Source organism: Vavraia culicis (assembly GCF_000192795.1).
Source record: "Vavraia culicis subsp. floridensis unplaced genomic scaffold supercont1.5, whole genome shotgun sequence".
Taxonomy (NCBI): Eukaryota; Fungi; Microsporidia; family Pleistophoridae; genus Vavraia; species Vavraia culicis.
Genome location: NW_007360608.1, coordinates 8979 through 34664, shown reverse-complemented (window position 1 = coordinate 34664; position 25686 = coordinate 8979). Strand labels below are relative to the sequence as shown.

The 25686-nt window shown below is 36.8% G+C and overlaps 13 protein-coding genes and 1 non-coding gene across 14 annotated transcripts; 9 read left to right on the top strand and 5 right to left on the bottom strand.

The window, feature by feature from the left end:
* Nucleotides 1-1150: 1150 nt before the first annotated feature.
* Nucleotides 1151-1474, bottom strand: VCUG_00439 (uncharacterized protein; the record flags this gene model as incomplete). Its single annotated transcript, XM_008075271.1, has 1 exon — nt 1151-1474. The coding sequence occupies one exon, from the start codon at nt 1472-1474 to the stop codon at nt 1151-1153; it is 324 nt and encodes a 107-aa protein (XP_008073462.1).
* A 1112-nt stretch (nt 1475-2586) lies between these two features.
* VCUG_00438 (uncharacterized protein) lies at nt 2587-3863 on the top strand (the record flags this gene model as incomplete). The annotated part of the gene is made up of 1 exon (XM_008075270.1): nt 2587-3863. One exon carries the CDS (start codon nt 2587-2589, stop codon nt 3850-3852), a length of 1266 nt encoding a protein of 421 aa, XP_008073461.1. The 3' UTR covers nt 3853-3863.
* Nucleotides 3864-4096: 233 nt separating this feature from the next.
* On the top strand, nt 4097-4499 carry VCUG_00437 (uncharacterized protein; the record flags this gene model as incomplete). The annotated part of the gene is made up of 1 exon (XM_008075269.1): nt 4097-4499. One exon carries the CDS (start codon nt 4097-4099, stop codon nt 4478-4480), a length of 384 nt encoding a protein of 127 aa, XP_008073460.1. The 3' UTR covers nt 4481-4499.
* Nucleotides 4500-4983: 484 nt separating this feature from the next.
* VCUG_00436 (uncharacterized protein) lies at nt 4984-5602 on the top strand. The gene has a single exon (XM_008075268.1). It carries the CDS (start codon nt 5041-5043, stop codon nt 5584-5586), a length of 546 nt encoding a protein of 181 aa, XP_008073459.1. The 5' UTR covers nt 4984-5040; the 3' UTR covers nt 5587-5602.
* Nucleotides 5603-5938: 336 nt separating this feature from the next.
* Nucleotides 5939-6339, bottom strand: VCUG_00435 (uncharacterized protein; the record flags this gene model as incomplete). Its single annotated transcript, XM_008075267.1, has 1 exon — nt 5939-6339. One exon carries the CDS (start codon nt 6337-6339, stop codon nt 5953-5955), a length of 387 nt encoding a protein of 128 aa, XP_008073458.1. The 3' UTR covers nt 5939-5952.
* Nucleotides 6340-10308: 3969 nt separating this feature from the next.
* VCUG_00434 (uncharacterized protein) lies at nt 10309-10768 on the bottom strand. Its single transcript, XM_008075266.1, has one exon. The coding sequence runs from the start codon at nt 10686-10688 to the stop codon at nt 10374-10376; it is 315 nt and encodes a 104-aa protein (XP_008073457.1). The 5' UTR covers nt 10689-10768; the 3' UTR covers nt 10309-10373.
* A 500-nt stretch (nt 10769-11268) lies between these two features.
* VCUG_00433 (uncharacterized protein) lies at nt 11269-12137 on the top strand. Its single transcript, XM_008075265.1, has one exon. It carries the CDS (start codon nt 11275-11277, stop codon nt 12094-12096), a length of 822 nt encoding a protein of 273 aa, XP_008073456.1. The 5' UTR covers nt 11269-11274; the 3' UTR covers nt 12097-12137.
* Nucleotides 12138-13065: 928 nt separating this feature from the next.
* VCUG_00432 (tubulin alpha chain) lies at nt 13066-14392 on the bottom strand (the record flags this gene model as incomplete). The annotated part of the gene is made up of 1 exon (XM_008075264.1): nt 13066-14392. One exon carries the CDS (start codon nt 14390-14392, stop codon nt 13088-13090), a length of 1305 nt encoding a protein of 434 aa, XP_008073455.1. The 3' UTR covers nt 13066-13087.
* A 569-nt stretch (nt 14393-14961) lies between these two features.
* Nucleotides 14962-15033, top strand: VCUG_02789. The gene has a single exon. It is a non-coding gene; the product is annotated as a tRNA-Pro (tRNA).
* A 649-nt stretch (nt 15034-15682) lies between these two features.
* On the bottom strand, nt 15683-17589 carry VCUG_00431 (uncharacterized protein; the record flags this gene model as incomplete). Its single annotated transcript, XM_008075263.1, has 1 exon — nt 15683-17589. The coding sequence occupies one exon, from the start codon at nt 17587-17589 to the stop codon at nt 15775-15777; it is 1815 nt and encodes a 604-aa protein (XP_008073454.1). The 3' UTR covers nt 15683-15774.
* VCUG_00430 (uncharacterized protein) lies at nt 17467-18440 on the top strand. Its single transcript, XM_008075262.1, has one exon. It carries the CDS (start codon nt 17690-17692, stop codon nt 18209-18211), a length of 522 nt encoding a protein of 173 aa, XP_008073453.1. The 5' UTR covers nt 17467-17689; the 3' UTR covers nt 18212-18440.
* Nucleotides 18441-19224: 784 nt separating this feature from the next.
* On the top strand, nt 19225-20297 carry VCUG_00429 (uncharacterized protein; the record flags this gene model as incomplete). Its single annotated transcript, XM_008075261.1, has 1 exon — nt 19225-20297. The coding sequence occupies one exon, from the start codon at nt 19225-19227 to the stop codon at nt 20266-20268; it is 1044 nt and encodes a 347-aa protein (XP_008073452.1). The 3' UTR covers nt 20269-20297.
* Nucleotides 20298-22894: 2597 nt separating this feature from the next.
* Nucleotides 22895-23702, top strand: VCUG_00428 (uncharacterized protein; the record flags this gene model as incomplete). Its single annotated transcript, XM_008075260.1, has 1 exon — nt 22895-23702. The coding sequence occupies one exon, from the start codon at nt 22895-22897 to the stop codon at nt 23645-23647; it is 753 nt and encodes a 250-aa protein (XP_008073451.1). The 3' UTR covers nt 23648-23702.
* Nucleotides 23703-23948: 246 nt separating this feature from the next.
* Nucleotides 23949-24765, top strand: VCUG_00427 (uncharacterized protein; the record flags this gene model as incomplete). Its single annotated transcript, XM_008075259.1, has 1 exon — nt 23949-24765. The coding sequence occupies one exon, from the start codon at nt 23949-23951 to the stop codon at nt 24753-24755; it is 807 nt and encodes a 268-aa protein (XP_008073450.1). The 3' UTR covers nt 24756-24765.
* Nucleotides 24766-25686: the final 921 nt, after the last annotated feature.

The following is a 25686-nucleotide window of genomic DNA, read 5'->3' as shown; positions in this document are numbered from 1 at the left end:
GCCTAGTGGATAGCAGCTCATATATAGAATGTTACTCTTTTCGTTACATCTCTGAAATTTTTATATTTTTAGTTCACCGGCTGTCACTCAATTTCTTTATCGCCGTTTAACTGTATTGATGAAAAAATAATTTTATTTCGTCACATATACAGTTCTTTGATAATTTTTGAGAGCAAATTTATGATACACTAGCCACCCTTCTTTCATATCCTGAAGTGCTGTGTTATGTTACCATGTGGCCATTCACTGTACAAGTTCTATGATAAAGATGATTTATGTATTTGCTTCATACACAATTATTAGCCCACATTAATAAACAAATCTAGATTTACGGTTGTTTCTAGTCAAAAATTCTCTACCGCGATAATTAAATCTTTTCACCGGTTAAATCGATTATTATTCACGTAAAATTTATCAGCCTATCTGCATCAAAATAACGAGTGAAAATGTTCTGTAAGTTTGTATTAAATGTAAAATAGTGCCCGCTGGTATTGAGTTTAATGATCAATCACGCACCAAACGCCTTTGGATTATTTATCACTGGTCATTAATTAACCTATGTTGAGCATAATTTAAATGCCTATAATGTACACATTTAATGATACATTCAGCTACATTGTGAACTTTTTATACTAATGTTACAATAGCAAGGTGATATTGTGTTCAATCGCTACTTTCGTAGGTGATGATATGTAAAAACATTAAAAAATTTAGAAATAAAAGAAGCAAAGAGGCGACAAGAATGTAAATTAGTGCGACAAAACAATTTATAATATAATTGACAGCTTAAGATAGACGGCGCGGTTACAATTACTAATGATAACAAGTTAAAACTTACTCCTAAGTTCTGGGTGAATTGCCAAATTGATTCAGGTATCAAAAGCTGAAAAAATGAAACTTCAACGCAAACATTAGTACAAAAAAACGTATATTGCATATTATTAACACAAAAACTCTAATTGCGGTATCATAAACTAGAATTCGCCAAATAATAACCCGGTAATACATTTTTTTCTTATTTTGGACAAGAGTTCGTTATAATGACAAAGTTCACGTAATATGGGATTTGAAAATATGTCCTCGGACAGCAATACATGGCAAAAATTATGTACAACGAACATTTTTGGTGTAACATGATAATTAATCGATACTAATTCCTTAACGGTTGTAGTTTACAAGCTAATTTGTTATTGTTATGCAAGCGAATTGAACTCATTGCTCTGCCTTTGAAAAATGCTCTGAACAGTTTAGAAACTGAGTTTTTTATTATGAGTCGTATGTACCTCAGGGACGTTTTTTTACCAACGGCATAAGACAAAGTTATGACACTTATAGATATAAATAGCATTAAATGTAACCTAACCATTTTTATTAACTTACTTGGTCCGAGTTCGTAAGCTTCGGATGGTTTTACTCTTTTCGTATTCAATATTACTGATGTTTTTTTCATCTTGTGTACGATTATAAATGTCATGCTAATAATCCGACTTTCGTGCCGAGTCCAAATAAAATATGGGAAAATTACTGATAAGAAAAAATATTTAGTGGTGCGAACCCACAGAATTAAAAATATAAGTTTTACTTATTTATCCTGACTATTCAATGAATATGCACGGATTCATAATAAATCTATCAACAAATTATTATTCTTTGCAATTGATCAGGATTAATCATTCAAATTAAGTGACATCCGGTATTATGTAATGATCGTGTCACAAATCATGAAATATTGGTCTTTAACACTTTCAACGCACCAAATAAATTTGTCGGCTTATTTATTAATTATATCTGAAAATTATTTTGAGCAGCAAGACGTGTTCAAGTAGCTAATATGATAAATACAGGTCTCTAGAACATCGAACATGCAACAAAATCGTAATCTATAGTTGCTAAAATTCCACGTGTTTAATATTGTTGCAAATACACAATAATGTTCGAAAAGTTTAATACTGCATTACTTAACTATAATGATCAAGCAGCTATAAAAATAATTTACGTATCTTCTCTGTATGTAAGGCTCAATTATCATTAATTTTGACGAATATAATTGTTTCTGGAATTTTTTAATGGTCATAATGATAGACTTGCAACAGTGACCTAGAGTACAAAAAAAGTATTATTGAGCAAATAGATTATTTGTTAATTTTTTACTATTTTTATATTTATTGAGATATAAAAATTTATGTCATTTGGTTTGTTGATCAAATCATACCAGAATGTCGGAAATATTAGCCATTATTTTTAAATTATTTTTTTTGACAAATAACACGAAAAAGAGACTATATTTTGCTCAATAAATATATAAATGACCTTGTGCTGCAAATTAGGTATATTAAAATGGTGTACTAATTGCCTTTTTATTTCCATTTTTGATTATTTAACAGTCAGTATCAATTTAAATGCATGTTTAAATTTGTGCATATACAATCTAAAATGTCTTAATATGACATAACTTTATACATCTCATATTTTTATTAAATTTTCAAAAAAATTAATTGATAAATAATAATCATATCAATTTTTTTGACAAGAAAATTAATTCAGAGATATTATAAAATTATATAAAGAAAGAAGTACTAAATTATTATGTTTGTCTTTTTTTGGTTGGTATATCTTTTCAAAATAACTTGGTGCGTAAAAAAACAATGCTTTGAATACACTGAACTGGAAACTGACAATATCAAGGAAGATTTTAAGAAATGTGATAGAGGTAAACATCCGCTTGGTAATCCAGATATGTTTCTTCCCACGTTTGTGTTGAAAAGTAACATGCCCACTGTAAGTGCAGAAGGTGAAATGCTTGCGATTGATTTTGGTGGCACATCGCTGAAGTTGGGTCTATATAAGATCGAGAAAGGCAAAGTGGAGAACATGAAGAAAGTGGAACATGTAATTATACCACGAGGTGATGATGAAGAATCGAAAAGAAGAAACGGTTGTGTATATAACTGGATTGCTGAGGAAGTCGAAAAATATTTAGGCAGTAACAAAAACAAGATACGAGCCGGTTTGACGTTCTCCTATCCCATAGAGCAAAATTCCCTCAGCTCGGGTCGGATATTAAGTCTGCACAAGAACTTCTCGTTTAAACCGTTAGATGAAAAAGAAAAGGATCCAGTTGCTTCACTTAACAGAGTGTTCAAACAACGAAACATGAAAGTTAGTGTTCAAGTTCTGGCAAACGATACAACAGCTACACTGATGAGCGAACCTCTGAAAATGAATGACTTTCCTATTGGAGTAGTTTTAGGAACTGGTACTAATGCTGCGTACTTTAAATCAAGGGGACAGGAACACTGCATGGCGACGAACGTTGAATGGGCATCCTTCGATGCCCATTCTCTCAAGATAACCAAGTATGACAAGGATATTCAAGATGATTTGGAGAAGAAAGGCAAAAGTTGGAAGCGTTTGGACTGTATGTTAGGTGGTTACAAATTCCTGGAAATCTTAAACCGATCCTCTGGTGACATATTGCCCGAAAAATTTGACTATACGCTTGAAAACGTGAAAGAAATAATTGAACGAGGAGATGAAGATGACGAAAAATACAAGCATATAAAACAAGTTAAGACCCGTACAATGAAAATAATATCCGCTTTAATTTTTGCTATTCTTGAATTAGAGAAAGTGAGTTCCGAAACAACCATCAGCTTGATCCTTAACGGTACTATTTTTGAACAGAAATTTGATGTTGATTTACTTAAGCACGAAATTCAAAACATGTGTGCACATTACGGAAAAGGCATTTATAAGTATGCAAATTTCACTTTTCCTATCCCACAGCAAGCATCATTGTTGGGCATAATTCGAATTCTTGCTGAAAATGTCATGTCAGGAGACAATCATTAAACAAGGTCTCGTAAATTCTTTTGCCGTTTTAGTTCACCATCGGTATAAATGTTTCTTAAATTAATTCCAGTGCACCAACTTATTCGTGGATTTTATCTCTGGTGCTCTGTCAGTAAACAACCAATGTTTTTGAAGAACACCTTTTTAAGTACTGACGTGGCAAGAAATTGTAGTGGCAATGTAACGGTATCGTTCTCACTTGCATGGAGCATAAAATAATTCTAGTTTTACCCCTCTCATCAAAATGTCACTCAGAGAAAAATACGATATTTTCACAAAGGATGAACCGCTCACCAAGGATTCGCTCTGCGATCTGCTATCATCATGCAACCGTGTGCCACCGCCTATGGATGGTTTGTCTTCCTTGCCGAGTACGTTTGAGGAGTTCGAAAGACTTGCAACGTCGTGCAGAGAAATGAACAGCCGGAAGGATCTGCTGAAGCATTTGGTTGCATTTAACAAGGGCAGTGTGTGCATGGAGAAGGAGCAGTTCGAGAAATTTCTCTCGATTGGCGAGGAATACAATGAGGAATATAGGGAGGAGCTGTACAAGTTTATTAATGTAAAGGATGATATGATTAACCTGGAAGAATTAGTAGAACAGATCATTGGTGAAGTGGATAATTAAAGATGTGTGATAAGGTACAATGATTTACCGCATATGTTTGTTGCAACCTCGAATTACCAATCCGTTGAGATGCACTTTGTCTGTAAATAATGTTTAGTTACCATCCCAGTTTGGTAAAAAAGTCGAAGCATGCCAATAAAACTAAAAAGAAACAATGCTGGTTGCAACGCCCGAAAACTATGTTGATGGTCCGTAGTCGCTTTACATACTTTGACAAACTTGCTCACTAGAGATAGCATGAATCTCTGATCGGTTAAGCTTAGAAAGTAAATGTGTACAAAATGTGCTCAACAAAAGCTTCCACGATGAGAGTAAGAGCCATTATAGTTTTTTTGGAACAAATTATACTAAATTCAACCAATATTCGTGAGGATGATGCACAAGTTCGAATATTTTCTTCTGGGCATTGTGTAATGCCGTAGAACAGCTCTTGATGTTGGCATTAGATATGTGGAGAAACATACAGCTATTCAAAAACATTCTGTTATGGTAGTGAGACACAACGACAACATTTAACACTATTTCATAACGTTTAGCATATTTTTACTTGTGATAGACAAATGGGATATCTGATGGAGCAAAAATTATTTTTATTGCCCATACCGCGCGGGAGAAAAGAAAAAATGGAACAGAACGATAAAATAATAACAACAGTAATAAATGAGAATAATACAGGACAAGATAGCGCTAAGAACACAGAAAATGTTTTGAAAGAAGATATATCAACGGATAAAGGAACTGATGATCCTGCTATTGCATCGTATCCGTTGTACAGCGAAGTGTCAAATGCCACAGATCATAAACTAGAGGAAACTAGCACATTTAAGCAGATGAGAGAGAATATAAGCAATTTTTTTAGTGGGCTGTTCAACGGAATTAAAAAGTTCTTTAGGAGGCTGAAAAGCAAGTTAAGCAAAAAAGGAAAAAAAGAAGTAGTCGAAGATAAATCGAAGGAGGTGGCCGGCGTGATCGAGGTAGCTGATGAAAAAAGTGAGACAAGTGGTGGCAAAGTAGCGGAACAAGAGGCAAGTGATGAGAAAAGCGATGTTAAGAACGATGATGCAAACGTGGTAGATGCTAAGAGGATAAAAGAAAATGAAGATTGAGCAGGTTGTTCTGTTAACTAAATTTAATAGTTTTTGAATTGTTATTTGAAGAGAGTGCTTTTTAATGTTGACATATAGAGGCAATGGTTAAGACATGAACGATGATTGGTTCTGTTGTACTTTTTAATTATTCCCTGTGCGATTGCAAAAGTGTGCCATAAGTGTGAAATATACGCTTTGAATAGTATGAGATTATATAGTCTTTCCTAATAGGACAAAACAGTATTTTGAAATGCGGTAAGGCGAATGAATAGACCATTAGGAATAAAATTTGTCTTCTACATGGTACAATTGGTGTCGCAGAAACTTAGGATTTAACTCATGAATGATAGTACTAAACATAAAAATAAAACATGATTAACAAATTTATTTCAATATTTTTAGCTTAGAAACAGCACCTACAATAACACCAACTATTATACAAACAACAAATAGAAAATAACACAGCATTCTTACATTTCGTCTCTTTTCAATTCCACACATCTTTCCAAGCTCGTCTATTTCTTGACTTATCTCACCTATAAGGCTCATCATCTTTTCAATTTCCATACTTGTAACTCTTTTCTTGTTTCTGCTCATCTCCTTCAGTTCATCTTTGCAGCTTGTAAGCAGCAATTTTAAATATGTTGGATTGGTATCCGTTTGTGAAGTACTACGTCGTTTATTGTATCGCTGAACTATGTTTTTGATTGACTTTAGTGTTGAATCATCTTTCCGGTCGAATGAATCTGATGTATTGTTTGGCGTGGACATTTAATGGGGTAAAGTTATGGTTAATGTTTTTTGTAATGTGACCACGCGCTACTATTTATGAGTTGTGGTTCGGTGACTGTGAGCAATCTCAGTGTACTAAAAGTGTAGTGGTCTATTCTGTGTTACGATGAGAAAATAGCAAAAGTAAATAAATTCTTTCAAAAAATCAAGTACTGTTAGAGCGAATAAATTAAGACAAGTAAATTCACATTGGTTGTAGTTTCAGATCAATAAGATGCTCTATTACTGTGATCATGTAACTCGATAAAAGATAAAACAGTTCATATTGATCAGAAAACGCCCAGCAACATGATTGCAAAGATGTTTCGCAAGGCTTCATCATTGTTATTTTGTTATACTAGCTGCGCTATCCCGTTTGTCAAAAACGGGTGTATGAATGGATAGTATACCAAGATAGCGCTTTTGAATGTAACTAAAACATTAGGTCATTCCTTTCTACCAACTGTTGTATAGTTACAAATCAATAAATCACTTTCATTCCAGTAGCTCATTGTACACAACATTTCTAGTGTATACTTTACCATTCTCATACTTTCCTTGGTCTCCATTGTCAGCAACATACACCCTCAGACCGTTTGCATAGCGCACTCTCGACAAAGCTACATACAACTAACCATGCACAAAGACTGGGCTGTGCAGATAAACACCTACCTTGTCAAATGACTGGTCCTGTGACTTGTGGATTGTCATCGCAAACGAAAGAAGAACCGGAAACTGTCTTCTCTTGAGCATGAATGGCAGCTGTGTCTCGCTCGGTGCCATGTCGATCCTTAGTATGACTGCCTGCTACCTTTCCTGGATCCGGTTACAATAGTAGCTATGATGAAGTTTGTGTGGAGTTCATCAACCACCAGGCGTGTGCCATTGAGCAGGCCATTGGCTGGATCAAGGTTGCGCAATAGCATTATCAACGCACCTCTTTTTAGAACTAACTTGTGCGGTGGCATTCCTGAAGGCTGCTGCTTGTTGAGAAACTCTAGCGGATAGTTCGCAACAACATCGTTGTCCTCTGTGACAATAGAGTCTGCACTCGTGTATGTCACTTCGTTGCCGATCATCAAGTCAAGGACACTGTTATTGATTTCCTTTGCAGCATCGTTGTTTGTTGTGAGTATAGTTCTGTTCGTCAGATCTTCGCTGTCAGCCATGTTGGCCACATCACCATATATCTCGTTAACGATGTCATCGCACATATCGTCAACATAGTCGTTGAACAGCCCAAGTGCATCCTGCGGTCTGTTGAACACACAGATGTATGCGAACAGCTTTCTGATGTGGTCAGATGTCTCTGTCATTGCAGCTTCGCTCAGCACGTTCTCCCATTCATTGTCATCCTGCAGAAGATTTCTTGCCCTTGCTGCTTCCTCGAATGTGCCATATACAACATTGTTTGCACTTCTTAAGTCGTCGAATGACGTGGCATATCTCACATTGAGCAAGAGCATTCTCAGATAGAATCTCTCCTTTTCCTCTGGATTGACCGCATACAATCTTGTAATGACCTTGTCCTCACCCCGCTGTCGCAATACCCATCGGCTGTTCTGGTACACATAGTGATATAGAATGTCGGTGTAGAGATATTGTCTGATTATTTTTACTGCTACTGGTATTATTTTTTTGGTTCTATACTTTTTTAGAACATGCACAATACCGAAGTGCTTTTTTAAGAACTGTGCACGGAGCACAGGAACATTTTGCAGACTCTCGTAGGTCCGATCAATAAATAAAGCTTTGCCGCGGTAGACAATCAGCTGATTATCTACAGCACAGACAAAACCACCAGGATTTAACAATTGTGTTTTTTCCACCAAAAACTTTTCAGTTGGTGTATTGTCAAAATTTGGATACATGATGCATCGGCTTCTCAACTTATTTATAGTTTTGATTCTTCCAGAAAAATGAATATTAGTCAATGATGAGAACATACAAACTGTTCACAAAAATGTCAATTTGATTGTGATGTTATGTTCTGCTACATTGACCAAAAACACATTGTTACAACCATTTCTTTGTATTCGCAGATGTATTTTATTCCTTTCTGGTAAATTATCTAAATATATTGTGAATGCCATCGTAGTTTGTTACAATGTTGAGGAAATCAAACAAAAGTTAAAAGTGCAGATATGTTATTTACTTCATGCATTTTGATTGGACATGGTGATGGTCATAAAACAGCCAACCAAATATTAATAGGAGTTGAATGAGTAAAAATAGAATAAAAATTTGTTTGTAAATGATGACTAAGTGCATCCCAGAAAGAATGAGTTGTACAACAACTTTAAACTCTTCATGCAGTGCAAATACCTGAAACAAATTTTTTTATTTTTCTCGAAGGGTCATATTTAGGTTTCGCAGAACTGACTTCTGAACATTTGAGTTATCTTTCTATTTATATGAATTCTGCATTTAATGGTGCCTGAGAGTATTTCGATGAAATTATATTTAATAAGCAATTAAACACGTTTATGAAAAGCGTTACTGATATTTAGTCAAAAGTTGCGGGCAACCTACGAAACAAGTGAGCAAATTTTACTGGTAAAATGTTTCTGACAGGCGCGATTTACGCGGTGTCCTAACGGTGAGATTCCTAAATACTGCTATAGTACCGTATATCCACCAGAAGAGTGACACGATGCGAATGTTTTGGCCTTCTAGTGGCAGAAAAAAAGCTATTTAAGTTTTCCTGAAAAACTTCAAGTAATAGTCAAAAATGAACATTCACAGGCAATTACTTATACGAGCAGCAGCAATAAAAGTTACATACACTGTTGTTTATTTGGTATTTTTTTATGCTTATTGCATGGTTCGTGTGTTTACCAGGTTGTTCGCAAGCGGATACACCGTAGGGAGTGACATGATAAGACAAAATTTGACGACTCATCATTGCGTGTGTTCAGTTCTTAACTGATAATAGCGTACGCATCATAGCAGAATTTTAAATCTAAGTATAAAAATGGACATATTAGTGTGATGCAAAGGCTCCTGCAGGAGAAAAGGATACGCGCTAAGCATGATAGCACATTTTAATCAATTAAATTGTTATGGTTACGTCTTCTTTGCATGTGTTTTATCATTGGAATAAGTTAATTACGGATTTATCACCATAAATATATACAAAGATGTTTGGCATCTTGATATGGGTTGTACGGCTTAAAGCTATAAATAGGCTTAACTCTCGCCATTTATGATCGTATCATTGTGTATTGCATGTTTTTCTTTTTTTTGTGTCTTTATATTGATGTTGGACTACTGGCGGGATGCTATAGAGAATAGAGGGTACTATGTCAAGATAACACAAGAAAATACAGAGGAGGTATTGAGAAAGAAATTTAGAGTAGTTCTCTGGGATGACTCAGAGGTCTCGATGCAGTTGGCCGATGTGCAGTGTCTTACAGAGTTTCTTGGCAGGCTTCTACAGGGTGCGATCCTCTTGAGGGATTTAAGATCTATAAATCAGCTTGGCTCTCCATATGGGTAAATGGAGAAGAAACGTCATGAGAAACAGTACGATCGGTCTTTTTTGACGTTTAAACGGTTCATCAACTTGTTCGTCTATTCGTTGCCGTTTTCCAAACCGCTCTCTTGTTAGCTTATATTAGTGTTATGTATATGCGGTGATGGATGAAAATTGGATGGTCTACTGTGTTGTGTGAGACTGAAGCGGAGTTCAAAAAATTTAAAAAATCCGACTTTCTGTGGTAAATATTAAATGGCAATGTGTTCGGTCATTTAAAGCCTCGAATTCGTTGGAAATGGTCCCAAAACAGGGACTGACTGTAATTAAGAACGGTAGCACTCTCTAAGGAGGTTTGTGCATTGCCCTACAATCCCAGCAGAAGATAACATAACGTAAATCGCCAGTGCAAATGGCTATTGCTGAGATAGGTGTAAAGAAATGTATTTTACGGAATATTTGTGTGCGAAGCGATGCTGAAAAGAATATTATAGCACAATGACAGTTTTATTAATCATCATAAATACAGTACTCATTATTTAAACACATCCATACACTTCTACTCCTTGCTAAAGTTCAATTTTCGTATACAACCATATCTCTTAGGATTAACACCCTGTATTTCTATCAGATCATCTTTGTCGATGTACACCACTTCAGGTTTTGGCGAGGCCTCAACCTCACTTAAAGTATACTCAGATGTATCGTATGTTGACTCTCTCTCCGAATCACACGCCACATGTATTCTATTCTCACGTTCAGCATTGCATTTGTTTTTGTTTTTTTCCACCAAGATTTTTCTTTTTTTGACCGGCCTCGTAAGTTTGAATTCAGCCGTGTTGTACTCGTTGATGTAACTCAATTTCTTTTCCATAAAATTATTTTCGTACGCATGTCTTAAATATTTTAGTACTTGGCGGTAAAACAGGAGGTAAAAATATTTACGAGTCTCTCTTCCATATCATTGTGTGTGGGGAAATAACTTTGCGACTTTTAGCCAAACAACTGCTTTTACACAGCAAAATTTGTCTGAAACAGACTTTGGCACGGCCTGTCCCCGATTTTGCCTGTCACTGCTCGGTTATATGTTTGGTTGTTTCTGCAACTCCATTGGCTGGCATGTGCACAACCGGTGTGGATACATTTTGCCAGTTAACGCCATTTATCTGCGCAAACATGTCACAGCAGCTTCAGCAACTTCAGCAACTTCTGCTGTTTTTCAAGTTATCTTCCATTTACAGTTTTTATTACTATTCTATCCTCTATGTGGACCGTAATATACACAAATAAGTTTTCTGATTCCAAAAATTATATAAGTCTGGCATACTGCATCTTTTATGCACCACAAATCTGTAATTACTGGCCATTTCATAGGTAGCTCTCCGGGTAAGGTACAGATCTGATGAACAGTTTTGTGTTATTAAAATCTTCCCCTCAATAATTTTCGATTGCCCCTCAACATGATTAAAAATAACATATTCATCATTGACATAGGCACATCGTTCTACAAGATGGGATACTCGTTAAGAGACTGTTCTATATTCGGTAAGACACCGGATCACACTCTTATTGACAAGGAGATTAACAACTACGAGACGTATTTAAATTTAATAGAAAAAAATCTAGGAACGGAGTACTTGATAATCAATCTCGGTGCCAATAGGAGAGTGCTTTCTAATCTGTTTGAAAAGAGGCTGGTGCAGGGCATCCTTTTTGTTGATGATAGAGTGATGGACCTGTACGCTGCAGGGAAGAACAACGGTATTGTTGTAAATGTTAGTGGTAGTGGTGTGGAATGTGCTGCTGTTTGTGATTCTCTGGTAATTGAGAGTATTAGGATCTACAGTGGACAAGAAATTGATAGTTGGATAGTAAACGAAGATAAAGATAAGTTTGTGTTTAAGGAAACGTTCAATTATCTTGAGAAGAACAATGATGAGCTTGAAGAAAAGGTGAAGAAGAGGGTGGTTTATGATGTGACAAAAGCCGTGAATGACCTGGTGGACAAGATTAAACCCGAAATGAAAAACTCTCTTCTGGCTAACGTTGTCTTGTGTGGTGGTTACTCCAAGCCGCTATCATTCACCGACAAGATTTACGATGTTCTGAGTAAGGAGCACAAGAATATAAAGGTAACGAAAGAACTGGATGTGTTCAGTACATACACAGGCTGTGATATTCTAAGCAGGCTCGAGGACCTTGATTACTTCATAGGAATGAAGGATTATGAGGAATACGGAGCAAATGTTCTTGACAAGTTCAATATCGAGTGGAGAAAATGATGTTGTTGCCTATAAATAAACCATGATAACCTTGTTGAACATATAAATGATTAAAGAGCGGTCATTTGTTGATCTGCTCGCTATATTGCTCTATGTTCCGATGCCATTCCCCATAGCTCTATTCAGCAACAGGCAGCTCGTAAATTTTGCTGCATAGATCGTTAATCTCTACATATTTGTGCTTTTGCAAATGTATTTGTATATTTTACGACATTTTCATGTATAGATTGCAGCATTACACATTCTTCATAAAGTTCGTTGTAGCATATGAATATTTGTGTGACCCGTGCCTCAAATATTTTTAAATATTCTTATTCGAGCATTTCCACATGTTTTTGTTCGAACAGCTTTATGTTCTATGTTCATGGCTCTATAAACGATGTGATAAACTATTGAAGATAGAAACATTGTTATAGTGGTTGCTTCATTTATTTTTATACTTTTTACACAGGTTCGATCTAGAACATAAAATAAAAAACTAACACAGATGATTCATGCGCATCACCAGAACAAATTTAATGTTCGGTCGTATATCATGGATGGTATTCTTTGGGTCCGATGGCCGTGCTTACTCGATCAATTTTCATCACCATTGGTATTACTAAGTGAATTTAATTGCATCAATTTTTGCCATGAATATGATGTCCAGCGCAAATAGCTGCTATTTTATTAGACAAATCATTGTTAGTGCCCATTATACAACGATTTGGTATGAAATAGCATTTTATAGAAAATAATTGCATTCAAAAAATGGAGGTTCGTCCATGCTACAACTTACAGTTCATGCATCTGTTTCGCATTTTATGCTCAAACCGATCTATGAACTGATAAGATATAATCATACAACATCTAAAAACATGTTCTAGAACGCATAAAAACCGAGAAAAAAGTATAAATAGCAAAAAACTACGGAATTGGGAATGCGGAACAATGAGAAACATGTTTAAAACGCAAGAGAAGAATACGAAATAACTAAAAGGAAATTAATACTTTAATCCTGTGCAACCATGGCATAATCCTGTTCAAGAACACGCAGATCGTCACGTGCCTCCGTAAACTCACCTTCTTCCATTCCTTCTCCAACATACCAGTGAACAAATGCACGTTTGTCGAACATCAAATCAAACTTGGAATTTAGCCGTGCCCAGGCCTCAGCAATTGCAGTGGTATTGGAAAGCATGCACACCGCCCTCTTAACAGGCGCCATGGCGCCGCCATCCAGCACTGTGGGCTCACGCTTGTTCATTCCGATTTTAAAGCCGGTGGGACACCACTCAACAAATTGACTTGCTCGTTTCGTCTTAGCAATCAGGGTTGCTTGGTTAACATCCTTGGGATTTACGTCACCTCTGAACAGAAGACAGCATGCCATGTATTTACCATTCTGTGGATTGCACTTCACCATTTGGTTCTTTGAATCAAAACATGCACTGGTGATTTCCTGTACAGAGAGCTGCTCATGAGATGCCTTCTCCCGTGAAAGCATCGGAGAGTAGGCGACCAAAGGGAAATGTATACGCGGATAGGGCACGAGATTTGTCTGGAACTCTGTCAGGTCCACATTCAGATCGCCAGGGAATCGCAACGACGCTGTGATCGAGGACACAACCTGGGCGATTATGCGGTTAAGATCGGCATATTTCGGCTGTTCTATCCCCAAATTGCGACACATATCGTAAATAGCCTCGTTATCTACAAGGAATGAGCAGTCTGAGTGATCGAGTGTTGTGTGTGTTGTTAATATGGAGTTGTATGGCTCTACAACAGCGGTAGAGATCCTCGGCGCAGGATAGACAGAAAACTCCAATTTTGATTTCTTACCGTAAACACTAGTCAGTTTGTCCATGAGTAGTGCGCCAAAACCTGAGCCCGTGCCACCACCAAACGAATGAAAGATGAGGAACCCCTGCAATCCCTCACAATTTTCAGTTAGCTTCCTTATTCTATCCAATGACTCATCAAGTATCTCCTTTCCGACCGTGTAATGGCCCCGCGCATAGTTGTTCGCAGCATCCTCTTTTCCGTGTATGAGCTGCTCGGGGTGGAACAACTTCTTGAACGGCCCTTTTTTCACACTCTCGATGACCCCTGGTTCCAAATCAATCATTACGGTGCGCGGCACGTATGTATTCTCACACGACTCACTGAAGAAGGAGAGGCACGAATCATTGCGCCCGAAGTTCTCATCAGGCCGACCATCAGGCTGTATGCCGTGCTCTTTGCAGTATAACTCCCAGCATGCATTTCCTATTTGTACGCCAGCCTGTCCAATGTGTATAGAAACTATTTCTCTCATGGTTTTTGGGGCTAAGAAATTTTTATGTTTACAAAGAGGTTTTTACAGGTTCGACTCTTTTTATAAAATGAAGATGTTTATTTCATGCGCAATGTTGAAATGGGAGATTTATGAATGACTATAATCTGTTGCTGACAAAAATTGATCTGTACAATCATGAGTTGGCAGAATATAGCAGAAATAGCAAAAGGGCAGATTTTATCACAGTTGATAGGTATGAGGTAGTGATATGAGAATGAACAACACTTGTACGATAGGAACGCATTTATTTTCATTTCCTTAGCAATAGCATGTGCATTACCGGTTTACTTCTGCTTGGATAGCATTTATAATAATCTCTCGGATGGGGTAAACTCTGCGCTAAGAATGAAACAAATCAGCACATTTGTACGCCTCCTATCCGTGTGAAAATGCATATTAGGCTTAGTAATAATACATCATACCTACTTTTGCGCATCACATTATCTTGCGAACATATACAGATAGCCCTTTTCAAACATAGAAATCGTACATTGCATGAAACAGTGTATTATTAGGTATTTTTATTGCATTGTTGGTGACCTGACCGCGGCCGGATAGTTCAATGGTAGAATGCTTGCTTTGGGTGCAAGAGGCTCCAGGTTCGAGCCCTGGTTCGGCCCTGCTTTTGCATCATAATTTATTTGCTCGAAGTACTACTGTTAGTTAGTACCGTAAAAGCCTCGTCTGTAACAAATCACTTTTTATGCCTTCATACGTTCGAATATAAACGTATTCTCATCCTGGAGTAACACTTCATTCTCACGTTTTTTGATTTATGTTATTTGAGAGGATGTGTAATGTTGATATGAGCCACATCTACAACAAATTGTTGTAACCAGCTTGGTAAAACGTGTTCTATACTGGAATTAAAACAGATCTACGTCTGTAATGAGTACGTAGTATGGCAAATGCGGAAAGAATACTATGCAATTGTCATTTAGAAGAATATATTGTTTAATCAGGACACGCGAAAACGATAGTTCAGCAATTACAAATACCACTCCTCCGTGATAATGTTAGCAATATATTTCTCTTTGCAACATCAACAATAGCTGTTAAAGTTGATGTTTCATGACCACACAATCAAAACCTTTCGTACATCACAGCATACGAAGCAACAACATCAATCAACCGAACACCACACCTAAAAACATTGCTCTACAGCAGCAATGTTTTATTTAATGCTGAAATGACAGGTAATTCCCGAAAAGATAAGAACATACAGATCTTATGATGAATTATGACACGTAATATAAAATAATTCGTTGTCAAAGGAGGAAAATTTACTTAACGCTGGCATGGGAAGGCAACAATTCCAACAAATGTGTTTCTCCTCACATCGTGAGATAAGGCTGTAATGATCATCTCAAACAAAACTTATCAGCTAATATGCCATCAACACACCTTCTCACATCCTCGTTCCAATGCCGTTTCATACCTACCACGTAATAAAACACCTCCTTCTCCACAACCACATCCCTCATCCTCTCAACAAAGCATCTAACACACTCATCGTTCAGCCCGCTTTCGATTATTTTAACCAACAGCTTTCCATTCTTGCTCTCCATCACGTAATTTAGTATGAGTGACAAGTTCTGTGCGGTTGGACAGGACAGATTGAGATACGTGTTAATGAGTTTGAGCTTGTCGGCGGTCGCCGAGAATAATCGAGAAAAGTTGTGGTGTGTGAGCAAGAACATGTTTGTTTGGACTGGCATATTATTTTTGGAGAGGTAGGTGAGCAGCATATCGTTGATTTGTGTGATGAGCGCTCTATCATGCGGTTTTAGTAGAAGAGTGTTTGACTTGGCGGGTACCTTCTTCTTGTTCATGCTTTGGTCTGAAAGTGTGTGTATCTGCTTTGTACCGGTATGCTTATCATGGTCATCTCCACCTATACGAGCATGCTTACCACGGTCATCTCCATCGCATTGCCCAGGCTTATCGCCACCTATACGAGCATGCTTACCACGGTCATCTCCATCGCATTGCCCAGGCTTATCGCCACCTATACGAGCATGCTTACCACGGTCATCTCCATCGCATAAACCATATCTTTCGTTTACACCAACCATAAAATCATAGATCCTCGCAATCCCCTCATCTACGTACCGCCCTACCATCACATAAACAATGCGCATTCGCACCAACCAATCATCTTCCTTGAAGAACAAATCTATCAACTCACGGTTAATCGTTCCATCGTCTTTCATGCCCAGAAGAGCGTTTGATACGACACGGTACGTTTCCTTGTTGCGTATTTTGAGGATGAAGGGTGCAATGAGCGCTGGTATCTTTGATACTACCGAGGCAGTTACGAGTGTTGCTTTGGATGTAATGAACGTGTTTTTCATGGCCAATCTGAAAAAGTTTATGATCTTGGGCATTAAGCGTATTTTTAGCGCTTTTGCTTGGGCTGTGCTTGTACGGTGATCTGCTATGTGTTCTATTGTGTTAGCACTTTTTCTTTTGCTATTTTTACCTTTTTCCTTGCTCTGCTCCTGCTGGTTATTCCCGCTCTGTCCACATTTACCATCAATACACTCCTCATCAACCCCTCCCTTCTTACCGATCAATTCTTCCGTCAGTGCATCATCCTCAACCACAACATCAGCCAAATTACACAATGCATAGTAAACATTGTCATTCCTCTGCACACTCCCACAATCGATCAGCTCATTCACAAAGAGCAAATCACCGGTCTTCAAATACTTTAAAGTGAGTAAATCCAGATAATCCTTTATCGTACCATGCTGCGCTATCAATGACTCCGTAGCTGTAAGATAGGGCAGTGGTGGTGGTATACGTGTGCGTGGTATTAGCGTATTTTTACCTGTGCTGTTCTTCGTTACCGTGCGTTTGGCAGTGCTGCGCGTTTTCTTTTCACCTGCTACGTTTCCAATACGTGCTACTCTGTCATTTGGTGTGTTCTCCTGTTCTTGTGCTTGCTTTCGTTTTGATTTTTTTTCTATGTTCTTGCGTTTTTGTGTGGTTACGCTGTTCATGCTTGTCTTAACAAAATTTCCATTCTTTTTAAGCATACTGCCGTTAATACCCCCCGTTCTGTTCGTATTATTTTCATTTCCATCACTCCCGCTACTCCTATTCTTGCTGTCAACCATAATCTTTTTCCTACCACTTCTCTCTTCTTTGCTAGAACAGTCAATCCCAACCATAAAAATTACCAGGGCTACGTAAAAGAGCATATCTACAAAAATTTTTACCACGCCAGAAGCGCACAAATGCCTACGTTACGTACCCCCTCAAAACAGAAATATGCTGCCATCTCAAAACTACTTCACGCTATTAAATCTACCACACACCTTCTTCATAGACAAGCAAAGACTTAAACACAATTATTACACGCAGGCCAAGCGTTATCATCCATCAATGATGGGCGGCAGTGAGCACATTTTTGTTGGGCTGAAGAAGGCCTACGATACTTTGAACGATGATCTGCAGCGTGCACTTTATTTGCACCGTGTACACGGCGCAAATGCGAATGGAAGCGATACACATGCAACAAACGTTGTAAAGAAGGGAGCAACTGACCGTACAGATGATGAGCATCAGCACGGCAGTGATACGAACAGGAAAGGTATGAATGATTTAGCGCATCTTTATGAACTGTCTGAGCGACTCAGTACGAATGATGGGGATGCTAAAAAGGAACTGGCCGATCGTATTGATGAGTGCAAGAAATTTTATTATGACCCGGTGTATTTGGGGAGATGGAAGTATTACGAAAGGATGAAGGAAAGGATGAAAGAAAAAGAGATTGATGATGCGGTGAGATGAAATTTAACGATAATATAGTAATTGAATGATGGTGTACGGCTTTGTACTACTTATGGTACGTTTATGGAATAGTGCTAATTAGATGAGAATGTAAATGGAGTGGCGTGTTTGTTCAACGTTTTAACAATGGAAATGGTGTGGTGTGTGGTATCACAATGATTATTGGTGTATGACCGTCATATTACCGATTAAGCAGTACCACAACAATTTATATTAAATTGATTCGTTCTACACTCAGAACGCATGGTACATCGTAAAATATCTTATGCGGGTATAAATACGTATTACCATCTGTATTGCATTATTAGCTTATGGCCCTATGATGAGTAACTAATTTCTGAATTGGTCAAAACGAATTTAAACACCGCTCATGTTACTGCTTGGCTATTCCACATTTTTGTTTTCGAAGGACTGCTCCGATGAATAAATGTATTGATTTAATTATTGCTTTATTTACACCTTACCGGTGTAAATTGGTAGCATGCCCATCAATTCATAGCTAGTAACCGTTATGGAATGAGAATACCACAGCTTACTTGTCATTTAGCACGCTTTGGTGCAATAAATGCATGCTATTGCTTAGATAATAATTTACATGCAACTACTCTGTTGTACTACGGTTGTATTTCTGTACCGTACCCTCGTACCAAAGTAGTAAGTAAATTCGTTATTTATTTCCTGTATTGTACGTTTTGCCATGTTTATGGACACGTCATCGCACGGTATGTCTAAAAATACCTTGCAACGCTCTTTTTAAAGCACATGCACTCACATTTTTACTTTTACATCGCATCATCGCAGCTTTCTTCGTCTTACCAAAGCTTTACATGCCATTACTGACATATCATTCCGTACAAATCAATGTAAATTTACCTACGCGCATCATTTCTTATAATCGGTATGACTTTACCTGCCACGCACATTTGTACAAGTAACGGCAACAAAACCATTCAATACGCACCGTTCCGTGTACCACCTGGACGGTACATAAATTTTTAAAATGCCGGGCCCTGATGAAGTACATTGACCACGCTGCCAGTGATACACAGAAGGAAAATGTGCCCGTTCAATCACAATCGGATCAATCACCATCGAAACCGACCATTCGCAGCACATTCAATCTGTCCGGTCCTAAAGTGTTCATCAACGAGTTATTAAAAATTGAAGAGGACAATACATCGCAGATAGATGCAAATGATTCAATATTGGACAAAACAGATGTGGAGAACGATAACGTAATTCTCAGCAATATTTACGGTCTGTTTGACTGTATAAGTAGGCGCTTGGATGATAAGAGCATGGAAATATACGAGAGATTGCTGTTTTTGCTGAATGTGGGTAAGGTTGAGGATGCCAAGGATATACTCAGGTTTAGAACGACCAAGAGTGGAAGGAACGTGGAAAAATGGTGTAAAAATGAAAGGACGAGGAGTAATATGGTGGATATGCGTGCACTAGTTGATGAGACAAGGATGAGATATGGGGAATGTGGCACATTGATAGTGAAAACGTGTGAAGAGATGAAGAGAAGAGGAAAGCGTATTGAGGAGATGGGCAGGATCATTGATCTGGTCTGTAAGCAATTTGGGATCGAGTACAACGATTTGTGGCAGAAAATACCTGTGCTTGGTGAGGAGTATGGCACGTTAAAGCAGAAGGCTCGTGTTGATTTTGATGACAGAAATAAAATACTTACACAGGAAAATGAGCGCTTAAAAGACGCGTTAGCGGCGTTGAAACTGGAAAATACCAAAACAAGAAACGAGTTGGTGATTTTAAGTAACGAATTTTACAAGTCAAAGGAAATTAGCAAGAGACGGACGGATACACTTACAAAGCAGAAACGTATAATCGATATTTTGCAAGAGAAGCTTACGCTGTCAGGCAGAGAAACAAATTACACGATTATTGATGACTTAAAATTTAGAATTGCTTTGCTTCAGAGCCGGATTGATGCGGAGACGGATGGTGATAAGAAAAAGAAGCTGTTGGATAATCTGATTGACTATGAGAAGCGGTTAAGCGATTTCATGTCTGTCGATAAGTGTGATGAGTGAAAGATGTGATTAATTTAAAAATGGGGTGGTTCATATTTATTGGTTTTAACTTTCTTACTGGGTAGTACCTGTTTGTAATCGTTCCAATGTTTAATTTATGTGTTAATTGCGAGTACATCCCTGTGTTAAATCTAAAACGGCAAAAATTAAATATGTTGTACTGCTAGCATATGATGTCGTTATTTGAAGGAGATATTTTGTTTATTGCTAACATAGGGCGGGTCACTGCTCCGCAGGCATGATAACTCATTTATCTAGCATACTACCGGATGTAACATGATGGGTTCCATTAAAAAGGGGTTTACCGCAGCTTCCTTGAGATTGAAACCGACGCTGAATAAATGTTTGGATCCGCATATATAATCAAAAATAAAAACAAAAACCTTGCCAACACTGTGTATGAATTGATAATATGTCTGCATAGAGAACTATCCGTATTGAAAAACCATTAATTCGTAGTGCGATGCTATGGATGCATGCCACCCATGGAAAAAGTACGAAAGAAGGAATGAAGATGAATTTGCAGAAATGTATTGGATCGTATCGCCAAATGATAGAATAAAAGCAAGAGAGAATAAATTTTTGTTCTCTAATTTATTTCGGATGTCCCGAATTGATGTTGAGCTCGCGGCTCCTGAAGATCAAGCAATTGTGATGGAACACATTAATCCAATACTTTTGCTTAATACGCAACACAAATATTAACCGAGTACATGTGTTCATCTTAGATACCATCAGATAATTTATTAAAAGTTTGGCTAAGTAACCATAGTCCAGGAACAAAAAAAAAGTTTCTTTTATTTACAGCTTCCCTCTGAAACCTCCTTCATATCTGTTACACAAAGAAGACGAAATGATTCAGGGTTTGCATGGAAGAAGTGATAAGTCTAACCATGTTCTTTAACAGACACGTATTTAAATCGAACGAAATTTAGTATAACGCACAGTTATATTTAAGGCGAGCACAAAGTTCAACTAATGTTTGAGTCAGCATCAAATTATAGTTCTCTATTTGAGTTTAACACTTTTTTGGCACATGGAATAAAATTTGCGGTAAAAATTGTTCAAAAGGAAAGCGATAAGCAAATGATAAATCTTCAAAACAATTGTAGTTTGTTTTGAATAATCCAATGTTATGGCCACGCACCATGTAGATAATGTGTATTGTTGTGTTTAATTAGTGTTTTACATGCCGAGCAAAAAGCAGGAGATGTGTACTTTTGATATAAACATCGCCTTTTCATTAAACAATGACGACATGACTTGCATTTTACTCATATTCCTAGCTAAAGATACATGTATGTTTGAATGTCAAACTTATTATTACCAAGTTTTGAACATGGAACAGAACAAAAATACTGCATGCTTGATACTTAATACATAGATGGGCAGATATGCCGGTAATAGTTGAAAATAGATGTGTAACTCATTTAGCAGTGCAATTATTGAATATAAATATTGCTTTAACTTTCATTAAAGTGTTATGTGTTGTGACACAGCAGATGCGAGGATGTCGTACATCTGTTGCTGAATGTCATGATAAAGCACAAGTTGACAGAGTTAGGTTTTTGAAAGCTCCACAAAACCAAAAATATTCAATAGGATTTCAGAAGAAGAACAAAACAAGGTGATAGACAATAACAACTTTAATATAAACACTTTTGAATAAAAACTAATAAAAAAGCCTTGCACAAATAGTTGTGAGATAATTGTATTTCGCTCATCGTGTAATAATAAAAAAGTGGAGTAATATGGTACGCTTCACTATACCACCTGCATACAATAGCACAATACAAATACTTAGCTATATCCACATACGAAGTATGATGATTTTAGACAAAAACATGCATATGGAATGTGAACATTACCATTTTAATAATATTTTCTTAAGTGTAATAGAACACAAAAAGTTGAACACCAGATACCATTTTGGAATAGAAGAATGGTTGTTCTTAGAAATGCAAAACTGTATTAATTAAACTGCTAAACTAGCAGAACTCTATCTTTTCAAATCTATTATGGATCTGTTCACATTCGGATAGGGATGGATATGTTATACCTTTCAATGACTACTTACCAGTTATCATAGCATCCATAAATCATATTCAATTCATTAATATGCCTATATATTATAGTTTGCAATGAATTATGTGGCTATGTATTATCCTTAGCTTTGAAGCTCTTAAATCATGTTTTGGTGGAATGGTGAAACTTTAAGAAAAAACCTACGGCAAAAAAGAAGTATTTGAAAGATTAACACGGGAAATCAGTGCGATTTATCTTGCTTTGGTCATAAGAATGGGACATGAGAAACTTATCTTTGGTTAATCGGAGGAATATATGGTAGTTACCTAAATTGACCAAAGGTATTCTTACGTAGATCGTGATATTGAAACATGTTCATAAGTACAATTGTATTAATAATATCATCTGCTTATACCGGGAATTCAGCATATACATAAATGCAAAACCAAAAGTGTGAGTAAAATTGGGCTATAAGACATGAAACACTCTCAATGCAGTATACGACACTATAGGAAAGTATTCATGTGCATTTTAGGATAATCACCTAAAAAGTAAGTTTTTGAGAGTGAAAACTATAAATACAGATAAAAATCGGTAGCGCATGTACTCTATTAAGTTTTTATTGTTGCTGATAGGTTTGTGCTTAGCAGCTGATAGCAAGCTAAGTCGATCAGACGAAGCGGCAGTGACTGAAGAAAGGATACAAAATGAACTAGTTGAAGTCTATAAAGAGCGTATTTGCCATATTGATGTGATCCGGAAGACATTCGGTGATATTTTGGGGAAAGTATGTGACAAATGTGATATTGATAAAATGTACTCGCTCAAAAATATGGAAGAGGAGCTTTTGAATTTTCATAACGCAACAGACAATTATCTCGCAGGGCTAGGCAAGACCGGTGATCAATTAAATAAGGATCCAAAAATCGATCAGGAAACGGTTAACTTGTTGGTAGAATCAACAAGAAAGTACCTCAAGTATGCAGATATTGCATTTAATAAATTATGTAGCGCTCTTTCCCTTGAAACCGAAGAATATACTAAATATCAGAAAAGTGTGGAGGCGCTTAAAAAGGATGTTGATTTGAAGGAAGTGTTTGAAACACAAGAAGGAGGCGCATTTGAATTGACAAAAAGTACCATTGAGCTGTTACTCGAACTTTTGGATAGTTTAAATGACGCAATGAAGAAAGATGTTGTAGCTAGGCTTGATGAACTGTCGAAATATGCATCTAAGGATGAAAGCAGAGAGGCGAAAAGTGACATTAAGGAAGAAGTGGGGAAGCTTAGTTTAGAAGATACTAAAGATGGCGAAGGTGAATATACGTCACTTGCTACTAATCCAAAGCAATGATTTTCGATTCAGGCATAGTTGTTCTCGCCTATTAATTAAAAATTAAGTTAAGTAACTTTATGTTGATGGTATAAATTGTTTATAATTTAAAAACTAAAAATGGCACATTTACGAAATATTAACGGAAGTGCAGGTGCAAAGAGATCTATAATGACTAGCTGGGCAACTACATGTATGTAGTATAGCTAAACACGGGCATGTATTCTCCTGTGTAACAGGACGATTTGATTGATGAAGGCCTTAAGCCTATCGTTGACATGAATTTAGTAATACTAGCAAAAAGAAGACGTCTCGGGATGTCATGCGGTATGAATATTCCTTATACGAAAATTCATGCTGGATCTATCGGGATGCTTTCGGTCAAGTCGGTTCTGCTTCCAATTGCATAAAGCTTTTTGTAACATTTGAAGTATTGTCTATTCATGAAGATTGTGAAGATAAGGATTTTATGGCATGCAGATGTTATAGCGTTCCCAGAAATGAATTGATTGCCAGATCCTCAAGTGCTCATGACTCAATCGCGAGTAATGAAGATGGCATTTTGCTCAATATAACCGGCGAATCTTCAAAAGCTGAAAGTAGCTCTCCGATCGAATACAAAATCATTATACTGCCAATCAAAAAGCTGTTGTATGAGAAGTTATCAAATTCATCATGGAAGTCAGATGCAGAATTTACAGCCGACGAAATACATGATATTCTTGCCATACTACCGCGTTGTATTGAGAAATTCAATCTTATTATTGCGTTCCTAATATTTAAAAACCTCATTAATGATACCAACCTGTATCTGCAACTGGAAAAAATTTTTGCCGAAAAGCAAAGTCAACGAGAAAATCTATCTCTTTGCAACCAATTGACTTGGTATGATGATGTCCTCGCATTACTTTGTGAGAACTGCTATTTTGTTCTTGAGGACTGGTCTGGCGGTTTAATGGTAACTGCATCCGAACATGAAAAGAATTATAAATTTCCTATCTACGTTGGGTCTATTAATGACCATTCTTTGTGGATTTCAGCTGATTATTTAGCAGTTGATTATCAATTTTTACAGAACCCATCCCTAAATAAGTTAATAACTCTTAACAAAATGAACGTATTGACATAGGACATTGATTTTACAGGCTTTTTCAACGGAGATAGGATTTTTAAGCGGAATAATGATCGGGACACAGAAGCTATTAGAGATGACTTTGTGAAATATTTCTATAAATTGCTCAATGATTTGCTTGAATCATTAGAGAATATGGAGGCAATGATATTACGTATATCATCGTTTCAGTATAATTTTGACTTTAGCTTTATGCCCATAAAAAAGAGTTCACCTACACTACAGTGATTGTCATTTTGATGCTTCAGCATGTTTGCCCAAAAACCTTGTAGTTTTGCACACAAGCCATTCAAAAATAAACGGTAGGTTAGAACTACCCGAAGGACTATGCTCGGTTGTGGTAGAGCATTCATATGAATATAAAGACAATTTGAAAGCTGATTGGTCAGTTCTGAGAAGTAAATTATTTGACCCTTCGAGAGAAATCAAAAATGCTTGTTTCATGTATTCGCACTGCATGAAGAGTCTAAAGTTGTTGTACAACTCATTCTTTCTGAGATGCACTTAGTCATCATTTACAAACAATATTTTCATTCTATTTTTATTTATTAAACCCCTACTATTATTTGGTTGGCTGTTTTTATGACCATCACCATGTCCTCCAATCAAAATGCATGAAATAAATAACATATCTGCACTTTTAAGTTTTGTTTGACTTTCTCAATATTGTAACAAATTATGATGATATTCACAATATATTGAGGTGTTTTACCAGAAAAGGAATAAAATACAAAGAAATGGATGTAGAAGTGTGTTTGTGGTCAATGCAGCAGAACATAATATCACAATCAAATTGACGTTTTTGTGAACATTTTGTATGTTCTTATTTTCTTATCATTGACTAACATTCATTTTTCTGTAAGAAATAAAACTATAAATAAGTTGAGAAGTCGATGCACCATGTATCCAGATTTTGACAATACGCCAA

Coding starts and splice junctions, on each gene's coding strand:
- VCUG_00436 (XM_008075268.1), top strand. CDS start 5,041: ATGGGATATCTGATGGAGCAAAAATTATTTTTATTGCCCATACCGCGC.
- VCUG_00434 (XM_008075266.1), bottom strand. CDS start 10,688: ATGGAAAAGAAATTGAGTTACATCAACGAGTACAACACGGCTGAATTC.
- VCUG_00433 (XM_008075265.1), top strand. CDS start 11,275: ATGATTAAAAATAACATATTCATCATTGACATAGGCACATCGTTCTAC.
- VCUG_00430 (XM_008075262.1), top strand. CDS start 17,690: ATGCTGCCATCTCAAAACTACTTCACGCTATTAAATCTACCACACACC.